Source organism: Aquarana catesbeiana, linkage group LG01, assembly GCF_042186555.1.
Source record: "Aquarana catesbeiana isolate 2022-GZ linkage group LG01, ASM4218655v1, whole genome shotgun sequence".
NCBI lineage: Eukaryota > Metazoa > Chordata > Amphibia > Anura > Ranidae > Aquarana > Aquarana catesbeiana.
The window spans coordinates 1,846,626-1,859,309 of record NC_133324.1 but is presented as its reverse complement, the minus strand read 5'-3'; the positions used below and the strand labels follow the sequence as shown (position 1 = coordinate 1,859,309).

Genomic DNA, 12,684 nt, shown 5'->3' with positions numbered 1-12,684 from the left:
GGAATGAGACCCTCCCATTCAGGAATCACACCCTCCCACCCAGGAATGAGACCCCTCCCACTCTGGAATAAGACCCTCCCACCCAGGTATGAGACCCCTCCCACCCAGGAATCACACCCCTCCCACCCTGGAATAAGACCCTCCCACCCAGGAATCACACCCTTTTCCCCCAGGAATAAGACCCTCCCATTCAGGAATCACACCCCTCCCACCCAGGAATGAGACCCCGCCCACTTAGGAATCACACCCCTCCCACTCAGGAATCACACCCCTCCAACCCAGAAATAAGACCCTCCCATTCAGGAATCACACCCCTCCCACCCAGGAATGAGACCACTCCCATTCAGGAATCACACCCCTCCCACCCAGGAATGAGACCCCTCCCATTCAGGAATCACACCCCTCCCACCCAGAAATGAGACCCCTCCCATTCAGGAGTCACACCCCTCCCACCCAGGAATGAGACCACTCCCATTCAGGAATCACACCCCTCCCACCCAGGAATAAGACCCTCCAATTCAGGAATCACACCCCTCCCACCCAGGAATGAGACCCCTCCCATTCAGGAATCACACCCCTCCCACCCAGAAATGAGACCCCTCCCATTCAGGAGTCACACCCCTTCCACCCAGGAATGAGACCCCTCCCATTCAGGAATCACACCCCTCCCACCCAGAAATGAGACCCCTCCCATTCAGGAGTCACACCCCTCCCACCCAGGAATGAGACCACTCCCATTCAGGAGTCACACCCCACCCACCCAGGAATGAGACCCCTCCCATTCAGGAATCACACCCCTCCCACCCAGGAATGAGACCCTCCAATTCAGGAATCACACCCCTTCCACCCAGGAATGAGACCCCTCCCACCCAGGAATAAGACCCCTCCCACCCAGGAATGAGACCCCTCCCATTCAGGAATCACACCCCTCCCACCCAGGAATGAGACCTCTCCCATTCAGGAATCACACCCCTCCCACCCAGGAATGAGACCCTCCCATTCAGGAATCACACCCCTCCCACATCTCAGACTCCTCCCATTCAGGAATGATTTTGCACCCTGCACTGTCATCCGGTCAGAACTCCTCCTCCATCTCCTCCCACTATGACGGAGCTCACCGTCATGTCTGATCGTATTCCTCCAATCATTTTATACTCCCCTCCCGAGATTCATCACCCGTCAGAATGTGTAACGGAAGTGACGTTTCGTCGCCGCCATCTTGCTACACCCCGCACTCCTCAATAAGGATACACTGAGAAGGGGTAAAGCGGACATGTTGTTACACCCACCGAGTTTTGCATTCTACACTTATTTATAGCAGTAAAGTGAGTTTATATAGTGAAATACAAGACTCAGAACTCCGTCTGATTGGTTAGATGTTGAATTTTAAAAGCAGCGATCTTCTGTCAGATCAGCAAACCTGTGAGATGATCAGGGTTGCCGCTGCTTTTAAAATTCAACATCTTACCAATCAGACGGAGTTCTGAGTCTTGTATTTCACTATATAAACTCACTTTACTGCTATAAATAAGTGTAGAATGCAAAACTCGGTGGGTGTAACAAGATGTCCGCTTTACCCCTTCTCAGTGTATCCTTATGGAGGAGTGCGGGGTGTAGCAAGATGGCGGCGACGAAACGTCACTTCCGTTACACATTTTGACGGGTCACCTCATCTGATGAGACATAGTCTCATTCCTTACTCAGCCGCTCCGCCCTCTTCCGCCTACAGGGCGGAGCTTTCCTTCTTTAACTCTGTGGGCGGGAAAGTCACCGAATGGCGTCAGAAAGGGGGCGGGGCTTACAGGTCACCAACATGGCGGCGCCCTGAAGACACGAGAGAAGCTTCACCTGAGGTGAGAGAAATCTTCCCGGTACTTACCCACCGAGCCACCTACCCACACCCCAATACTCCCCACTGAGCCACCTACCTACACCCCAATACTTCCCACCGAGCCACCTACCTACACCCCAATACTGCCCACCGTGCCACCTACCCACACCCCAATACTTACCTTCTGAGCCACCTACCTACACCCCAATACTTCCCACCGAGCCACCTACCCACACCCCAATACTGCCCACCGTGCCACCTACCCACACCCCAATACTCCCCACTGTACCCACTGAGCCACCTACCTACACCCCAATACTTCCCACCGAGCCACCTACCCACACCCCAATACTTACCTTCTGAGCCACCTACCTACACCCCAATACTTCCCACCGAGCCACCTACCCACACCCCAATACTCCCCACTGTACCCACTGAGCCACCTACCTCCACCCCAATACTTACCCACCGAGCCACCTACCCACACCCCAATACTCCCCACTGTACCCACTGAGCCACCTACCTCCACCCCAATACTTACCTACCGAGCCACCTACCCACACCCCAATACTTCCCACCGAGCCACCTACCCACACCCCAATACTTCCCACTGAGCCACCTACCTACACCCCAATACTTCCCACCGAGCCACCTACCCACACCCCAATACTGCCCACCGAGCCACCTACCTACACCCCAATACTGCCCACCGAGCCACCTACCTCCACCCCAATACTGCCCACCGAGCCACCTACCCACACCCCAATACTTCCCACCGAGCCACCTACCCACACCCCAATACTTCCCACTGAGCCACCTACCTACACCCCAATACTTCCCACCGAGCCACCTACCCACACCCCAATACTGCCCACTGAGCCACCTACCTACACCCCAATACTGCCCACCGAGCCACCTACCTCCACCCCAATACTGCCCACCGAGCCACCTACCCACACCCCAATACTTCCCACCGAGCCACCTACCCACACCCCAATACTTCCCACTGAGCCACCTACCTACACCCCAATACTGCCCACTGAGCCACCTACCTACACCCCAATACTTCCCACCGAGCCACCTACCCACACCCCAATACTGCCCACTGAGCCACCTACCTACACCCCAATACTGCCCACCGAGCCACCTACCTCCACCCCAATACTGCCCACCGAGCCACCTACCCACACCCCAATACTTCCCACCGAGCCACCTACCCACACCCCAATACTTCCCACTGAGCCACCTACCTACACCCCAATACTTCCCACCGAGCCACCTACCCACACCCCAATACTTCCCACTGAGCCACCTACCTACACCCCAATACTTCCCACCGAGCCACCTACCCACACCCCAATACTGCCCACTGAGCCACCTACCTACACCCCAATACTGCCCACCGAGCCACCTACCTCCACCCCAATACTGCCCACCGAGCCACCTACCCACACCCCAATACTTCCCACCGAGCCACCTACCCACACCCCAATACTTCCCACTGAGCCACCTACCTACACCCCAATACTGCCCACTGAGCCACCTACCTACACCCCAATACTGCCCACCGAGCCACCTACCCACACCCCAATACTTCCCACCGAGCCACCTACCCACACCCCAATACTTCCCACTGAGCCACCTACCTCCACCCCAATACTGCCCACCGAGCCACCTACCCACACCCCAATACTCCCCACTGTACCCACTGAGCCACCTACCTACACCCCAATACTGCCCACTGAGCCACCTACCTACACCCCAATACTGCCCACTGAGCCACCTACCTACACCCCAATACTGCCCACCGAGCCACCTACCCACACCCCAATACTGCCCACCGAGCCACCTACCTACACCCCAATACTTCCCACCGAGCCACCTACCCACACCCCAATACTGCCCACCGAGCCACCTACCTACACCCCAATACTGCCCACCTACCTACACCCTAATACTTCCCACTGAGCCACCTACCTCCACCCCAATACTTAGCTACCGAGCCACCTACCCACACCCCAATACTTCCCACTGTACCCACTGAGCCACCTACCCACACCCCAATACTGCCCACCGAGCCACCTACCCACACCCCAATACTGCCCACCGAGCCACCTACCTACACCCCAATACTGCCCACCGAGCCACCTACCCACACCCCAATACTGCCCACCGAGCCACCTACCTACACCCCAATACTTCCCACCGAGCCACCTACCCACACCCCAATACTCCCCACTGTACCCACTGAGCCACCTACCTCCACCCCAATACTTACCCACCGAGCCACCTACCTCCACCCCAATACTTACCTACCGAGCCACCTACCCACACCCCAATACTGCCCACCGAGCCACCTACCCACACTCCAATACTGCCCACCGAGCCACCTACCTACACCCCAATACTGCCCAACGAGCCACCTACCCACACCCCAATACTTCCCACCGAGCCACCTACCCACACCCCAATACTTCCCACTGAGCCACCTACCTACACCCCAATACTGCCCACTGAGCCACCTACCTACACCCCAATACTGCCCACCGAGCCACCTACCCACACCCCAATACTTCCCACCGAGCCACCTACCCACACCCCAATACTTCCCACTGAGCCACCTACCTCCACCCCAATACTGCCCACCGAGCCACCTACCCACACCCCAATACTCCCCACTGTACCCACTGAGCCACCTACCTACACCCCAATACTGCCCACTGAGCCACCTACCTACACCCCAATACTGCCCACTGAGCCACCTACCTACACCCCAATACTGCCCACCGAGCCACCTACCCACACCCCAATACTGCCCACCGAGCCACCTACCTACACCCCAATACTTCCCACCGAGCCACCTACCCACACCCCAATACTGCCCACCGAGCCACCTACCTACACCCCAATACTGCCCACCTACCTACACCCTAATACTTCCCACTGAGCCACCTACCTCCACCCCAATACTTAGCTACCGAGCCACCTACCCACACCCCAATACTTCCCACTGTACCCACTGAGCCACCTACCCACACCCCAATACTGCCCACCGAGCCACCTACCCACACCCCAATACTGCCCACCGAGCCACCTACCTACACCCCAATACTGCCCACCGAGCCACCTACCCACACCCCAATACTGCCCACCGAGCCACCTACCTACACCCCAATACTTCCCACCGAGCCACCTACCCACACCCCAATACTCCCCACTGTACCCACTGAGCCACCTACCTCCACCCCAATACTTACCCACCGAGCCACCTACCTCCACCCCAATACTTACCTACCGAGCCACCTACCCACACCCCAATACTGCCCACCGAGCCACCTACCCACACTCCAATACTGCCCACCGAGCCACCTACCTACACCCCAATACTGCCCAACGAGTCACCTACCTCCACCCCAATACTACTACCTACTGTGCTCACTTGTACAACCCAGCACTACCCACTTCTCCACTCCAATACTGCCCACCGAGCCACCCGATACTTCCCATACTACCCACTGTACATTCCTACCCACTGCACCTCCTGTTTGTGCCATCGGAAGGTTCTGGAGACATTGGATAGATTAGACGGCTGATGGAGAGAAATCATCGAATTCCACCCAGACTACAGAGTCTCCAGGATACAATCCACGTTTCATCACCCCCTCCTCCCCCTACTCCCCACCCCTCCTCCCCCTACTCCTCCCCCCCTCCCCCACCCCTCCCCACCCCTACTCCCCCACCCCCTCCTCGCCCCTCCCCCACCCCTCCCCTCCCCCACCCCTCCCCCTCCCCTCCCCCACCCCTCCCCCACCCCTCCCCCTCCCCTCCCCCTCCCCTCCCCCTCCCCTCCCCTCCCCTTTCTCCTCCCCTCCCCTCCTCACCCCTCCCCCTCCTCACCCCTCCCCCTCCCCCCTCCTCACCCCTCCCCCTCCTCACCCCTCCCCCTCCCCCACCCTCTCCTCCTCCCCTCCCCCACCCTCTCCTCCTCCTCCCCTCCCCCACCCTCTCCTCCTCCACCCCTCCCCCACCCCTCCTCCACTCCCCCTCCTCCTCCCCTCCTCCTCCCCTCCTCCACCCCTCCCCCACCCCTCCCCCACCCCTCCTCCTCCCCTCCCCCTCCCCTCCTCCTCCCCTCCTCCACCCCACCCCTCCCCCACCCTCCCCTCCTCCACCCCTCCTCACCCCTCCTCACCCCTCCTCACCCCTCCTCACCCCTCCTCACCCCTCCTCACCCCTCCTCACCCCTCCTCACCCCTCCTCACCCCTCCTCACCCCTCCTCACCCCTCCTCACCCCTCCTCACCCCTCCTCACCCCTCCTCACCCCTCCTCACCCCTCACCCCTCCTCACCCCTCACCCCTCCTCACCCCTCCCCTCCTCACCCCTCCTCACCCCTCACCCCTCCTCACCCCTCACCCCTCCTCACCCCTCCCCTCCTCACCCCTCCTCACCCCTTCCACAGGCGGTGGTCTCAGCGGGGGGCATCGATCTTGTGTCTTTTTTTTTCAACCTCACCTACTATGTAACTATGTTCGTTTTGGATTTAGTTTTAGTCATAGTCTTGACTAAAATGCAATTTTAGCTTCAGGTGTATTTTAGTCATCTGAATTGTTTGTCGTATTTTAGTTGACAACTTTTTCGGTCAATGAAATGAACATTGCTTGGGACACGGCATGATGTCTCAAGAATCTCCCTCCTTTGTTAGTCCTCATGCACACGGACGTTTTTACAGCTGCTTTTTTGAGCTTTTTTTGCAGCTTAAAAAGGCCTGTCTATGTTAGTCTATGGCTTCATGCCCACCTAGGCGTTTTTGAGCTGCAAGTGGCATAAGCGTTTTTAAGCTGTAAAAAAAAACCCAGGACCAGTGCGTTCTGAAAGATGTTTTTCAGCTGTAAAAACGTTCTAACACTGAAAAACGCTCAAAAACGCTAAAAAACGCTATTGCAAAAACGCTGAAAAAAGCTGAAAAAAGTTTAAAAAATTCACTGCAAAGATACTGGCGTTTTCATAACGTTTATTTAACAGCCTGTGTGCATGAGGGCTTAGAGATGTCTGACTTTCCTGGTGGCATCCATAGATGGCTTCCCTCAGCGATGGCTTATCCTAGAAGAAAGTCCCTGACTCCATTCCCAGTCACTCAGATGGGAGGCCATGTTCTCTGCCCCGATTATGTGTGGAATCGGCCTCATTGTCTAATTCTTCATATCTAAAAACAATTCTCTATATAATTGTATGAATAAAGTGCTTATTTCATGAGTTTGTCTCCATATTCACACAACATTCAATGTGTTCAAAGCAAAGCTCTCTTAACTGTAAACCATGAATATGTGTGATAAGGAATGACTTCTGCAAAAAACTGCTGATGCGATTATATAAAACCAAAAATGTGTGAAAAAGAAGTGTGGAGAAACCTCCTAAAAATAAACCTTAAACTGTGCAAACGCATATATGTGTGCCATAATTATGTGCGAGAAAATGTGAGATTGCTTAATCTCCTCCAAAAAGCATGCATGCAAAAAAAGTTCTAATCACCAAATCGCAGTTCTCAAACCAAAAACTGAAGAAAGTACGGAATCCAACACTTCATAGATTCAGATGACTAATGTGCTCCTTTCATCAGAAAAGTTCTAAAGTGACTCAACTGGTATGGCTAATGCCTGACCTTTGGCCGTGTGGTCCTGGGGACGCCTGACCTTTGTGGCCGTGTGGTCCTGGGGACGCCTGACCTTTGTGGCCGTGTGGTCCTGGGGTCGCCTGACCTTTGTGGCCGTGTGGTCCTGGGGTCGCCTGACCTTTTGTGGCCGTGTGGCCCTGGGGACGCCTGACCTTTGTGGCCCTGGGGACGCCTGACCTTTTTTTGGCCGCGTGGTCCTGGGGACGCCTGACCTTTGTGGCCGTGTGGTCCTGGGGACGCCTGACCTTTGTGGCCGTGTGGTCCTGGGGACGCCTGACCTTTGTGGCCGTGTGGTCCTGGGGACGCCTGACCTTTGTGGCCGTGTGGTCCTGGGGACGCCTGACCTTTGTGGCCGTGTGGTCCTGGGGTCGCCTGACCTTTGTGGCCGTGTGGTCCTGGGGACGCCTGACCTTTGTGGCCGTGTGGTCCTGGGGTCGCCTGACCTTTGTGGCCGTGTGGTCCTGGGGTCGCCTGACCTTTTGTGGCCGTGTGGCCCTGGGGACGCCTGACCTTTGTGGCCCTGGGGACGCCTGACCTTTTTTTGGCCGCGTGGTCCTGGGGACGCCTGACCTTTGTGGCCGTGTGGTCCTGGGGACGCCTGACCTTTGTGGCCGTGTGGTCCTGGGGTCGCCTGACCTTTGGCCGTGTGGTCCTGGGGTCGCCTGACCTTTGGCCGTGTGGTCCTGGGGACGCCTGACCTTTGGCCGCGTGGTCCTGGGGACGCCTGACCTTTGGCCGCGTGGTCCTGGGGACGCCTGACCTTTTTTGGCCGCGTGGTCCTGGGGACGCCTGACCTTTTTTGGCCGCGTGGTCCTGGGGACGCCTGACCTTTTTTGGCCGCGTGGTCCTGGGGACGCCTGACCTTTTTTGGCCGCGTGGTCCTGGGGACGCCTGACCTTTTTTTGGCCGCGTGGTCCTGGGGACGCCTGACCTTTTTTTGGCCGCGTGGTCCTGGGGACGCCTGACCTTTTTTTGGCCGCGTGGTCCTGGGGACGCCTGACCTTTTTTTGGCCGCGTGGTCCTGGGGACGCCTGACCTTTTTTTGGCCGCGTGGTCCTGGGGACGCCTGACCTTTTTTTGGCCGCGTGGTCCTGGGGACGCCTGACCTTTTTTTGGCCGCGTGGTCCTGGGGACGCCTGACCTTTTTTTGGCCGCGTGGTCCTGGGGACGCCTGACCTTTTTTTGGCCGCGTGGTCCTGGGGACGCCTGACCTTTTTTTGGCCGCGTGGTCCTGGGGACGCCTGACCTTTTTTTGGCCGCGTGGTCCTGGGGACGCCTGACCTTTTTTTGGCCGCGTGGTCCTGGGGACGCCTGACCTTTTTTTGGCCGCGTGGTCCTGGGGACGCCTGACCTTTTTTTGGCCGCGTGGTCCTGGGGACGCCTGACCTTTTTTTGGCCGCGTGGTCCTGGGGACGCCTGACCTTTTTTTGGCCGCGTGGTCCTGGGGACGCCTGACCTTTTTTTGGCCGCGTGGTCCTGGAAGTTGGCTCAGGCCTCATACAACCCAAAGGAGCTCGTCGTAACAAAACAAGCCCTGCCAGCTCTTCACTCAATGATCTGGAGGTAATGATCCTCTCTGATATCGGCTTACCTGAACCATTAATGGGGGACCAGAGCAGCCTCATCCTAGGCTAGCTCAGGAACTGTTTCGGGGAGAAGAGAACATTGCCTCCCATCTCTGTATTCAACATAAAGGGCACCGCAAATCAACAGCAGACTGCCTATTCGGCCAGGCAATAAGTCAGAGTGACTGGGAATGAAGTCAGGGACTTTCTTCTAGGATAGCCTACCGGTGAGGGAAGCCATCCATGGATGCCACCAGGAAAGTCCAGACATTCCTGTAATAAAGGAGGGAGAGTCTTGCTGTGTCCCAAGCACTGTTTCATTGATGGAAAAAGTTTCGTTTACTAAATTAACACTATTTTAGCCAACTAAAATACGACCAAATCAATTCAGATGACTAAAATACGCCTAAAGCTAAAATTACATTTTAGTCAAGACCAATAAACATTGGTCCCAAGAATGGGATTTCCTTCTTTCCTCTCAGTTTCGAGAAGTCTTGCAGAAGCTAAATCCATCCAGGTGCCCCTCCTCCTCCCACCTTGGCCTCTGCTGGTCAGGCTGGACCTTCCTTTTTCAGGGGGCGCTCCTCCTTCCACCTTGGTCTCTACCAGTCGGGCTGGACCTTCTTTGTTGGGGGGGGGGCGGTGGTTCTTGGCCCAAGGCCAGAACTACGGGTTTTTACGGGAATGGAGTGTCTGGATCTTGATGGGAAAACCCTGAGGGACAAGGATGTTGAGTTATGGACCCCCTCCTCAGTAGAAGGAAGAATTTCCATGGATTGTGGAAGATCTTTCCTTCATTGAGCACAAAGACGGGGATATAATTTTCTCTTAGAATTTCTTCCGGAAAGAGTGGAGCGAGGACAGGTTCCCTTCATGTCCCGGATTCGGCTTCCTCATTCTTATTGGATGTCAGTCTGGCTGAGATGTTCTGAATTTATTCGCAGTTGGGGAGAGAGCTGCTCCGGCCCCTCCATGGGTTGTCTGAAGTCCTCATTGGATGGACTAAACCGCCTTCTGAGCCTTCCCAGGATTCTTCTCTAAAGTGTAAACTACACGTAACGAGGCTTTTCTCCTCGCCATCCCTGCCTATAGAAGGATCGGGGACTTGTCATCTCTGTCCTTTATAGTGTCACTAAACCCCCATCAATCAATGGTGTATTCCATGCTGTCCATACTCCTCACTATGAGATTCCTTTTCTGGAGGATCCTGCTCCTGTCCATGTCCCCCCTCCTGTCCATGTCCCCCCCTCCTGTCCATGTCCCCCCCTCCTGTCCATGTCCCCCCCCTCCTGTCCATGTCCCCCCTCCTGTCCATCTCCCCCCTCCTGTCCATGTCCCCCCCTCCTGTCCATGTCCCCCCTCCTGTCCATCTCCCCATTGTAGAGCAGTGGTGGCAGTTCTGCACGTGCTCAGTTTTCAGTGAGTTTCTATGCTGAGCATTTCCTCCTATCACATCTGAGCAGCCCATGTGACTATAGAGTCACATGTGGGCGTATACACAATGACAGGCCACTCCCTCCCTTCCTTCTCCTCCATGCCCACAATTGGGGGGGTGGATATTATATGTAGATTAATGGAGGCTTCACCTCCTCCTTTTTCTAAAACACAGGCTGGAGGGGGCTTGACCCAGCCTGTGACTGGCAGAACTCCGCCCACACCATGTTATTGCCACAAAATAATAAAGATTTGATTTCAAACATATTTCTACGGCAATTTAAAACCAGTTTATTGATATTATTTTTGCCTGTATCTCCTCACCTCCAATACATGGGGGGAGGGGAAGATATTCTTCAGTGCAGATGACAGGAAGTGCGTCTCTGGCAGGATCAATGGGAAATAAACCAGAAAAGCAATGCAGGCGTCACATGTAAGGGCGGTGAGCTGCAGTCTATTAGATTTGTGTTTGGGTTTAGTTGTCAGTGTGACCCATTCACTGACCTGTGGGGGGAGCTGTAGAGCTGTGCGGCAAAAAATAAGATTTCTGCACCGCAGCTCCCCGAAGGCTGCATTCCCGGTGTGATCGGAGCGCATAGAGGACGATTGTTTCCTGTCTGTGAGAGATTGACCTTCTAGGACCCCCCCCCCCCCATACACACAGATCTCCGTCTGGCCAATCTAATCACACACTCAGCCTAACCCTCGTGTCATCAGACTGGCCGCCCCCCATCTGACAGAGCGCTGTGATTACCGCCCACAGATCGTAGGGACCGAGCTATACAGGAACACGACCTCCGAAGGAGACCAACCCCCGCCTCCACAGAGCTGGTATACCTTCCAGGAGGTGTGGTCCGAGATCTACACTGCCATGCTCGGATAATAAACAATATGGCGGACTGGATGACGCACGTGTTCCTTTTCCGCCGTCCCTCTTCTGTGTTCTTATCTCTGGGAGGGGCAGATGCTAGGAATATATAAGAGGTGACGTTACAGGGGGCGGAGCCTAGGAATATATAGGTGACGTTACAGGGGGCGGAGCCTAGGAATATATACAGGAGGTGACATTTTAGGGGCGGAGCCTAGGAATATATAGGAGGTGACATTACAGGGAGTGGAGCCTAGGAATATATAGGTGACATTACAGGGGGCGGAGCCTAAGAATATCTAGAAGGTGAAGGGTCATGTGGGGGTGTGGAGTTCGGTGCGTTCTTCTGACAGAGTGTTTTGTGTCTGTAGATCCCCCGGAGTCGCCATATTCTTCTCTCGCTGAGCTCTCCGTGTGACGTCATGTTACAGATTCCACGGGCCGCCATCTTGATCCGCCTCCCCCGCACACCTTGTATTACCCAGTGTCGGGGTAGAAAGTCTCGCCATGACCCCCCAGCCAAGTCCAAGGCCTCCCGTATCAAATATCCACCAATGGTGTCTATAGAGGAGCTTCTGAATATACAACGCCGCTACAAAGAGTATACTCTTCTACTGACCGCACTCAGGTATGTCCTACCACCTTACTGACCGCACTGGAGTATGTCCTACCACCTTACTGACCGCACTGGAGTATGTCCTACCACCATACTGACCGCACTGGGGTATGTCCTACCACCTTACTGACCGCACTGGGGTATGTCCTACCACCATACTGACCGCACTGGGGTATGTCCTACCACCTTACTGACCGCACTGGAGTATGTCCTACCACCATACTGACCGCACTGGGGTATGTCCTACCACCTTACTGACCGCACTGGGGTATGTCCTACCACCATACTGACCGCACTGGGGTATGTCCTACCACCTTACTGACCGCACTGGGGTATGTCCTACCACCATACTGACCGCACTGGGGTATGTCCTACCACCTTACTGACCGCACTGGGGTATGTCCTACCACCATACTGACCGCACTGGGGTATGTCCTACCACCTTACTGACCGCACTGGGGTATGTCCTACCACCATACTGACCGCACTGGAGTATGTCCTACCACCTTACTGACCGCACTGGGGTATGTCCTACCACCATACTGACCGCACTGGGGTATGTCCTACCACCTTACTGACCGCACTGGGGTATGTCCTACCACCTTACTGACCGCACTGGAGTATGTCCTACCACCATACTGACCGCACTGGAGTATGTCCTACCACCATACTGACCGCACTGGGGTATGTCCTACCA

At 55.6% G+C, this 12,684-nt stretch overlaps 1 protein-coding gene across 1 annotated transcript; it reads left to right on the top strand.

Moving 5' to 3' along the window:
• Positions 1–1,648: 1,648 nt before the first annotated feature.
• Positions 1,649–11,999, top strand: LOC141124129 (small ribosomal subunit protein mS26-like; the record flags this gene model as incomplete). The annotated part of the gene is given in 2 exon segments (XM_073612207.1): positions 1,649–1,853; positions 11,743–11,999. Coding segments are annotated over 2 exon segments (434 nt in total), but the record flags the coding sequence as incomplete, so codon positions are not given.
• Positions 12,000–12,684: the final 685 nt, after the last annotated feature.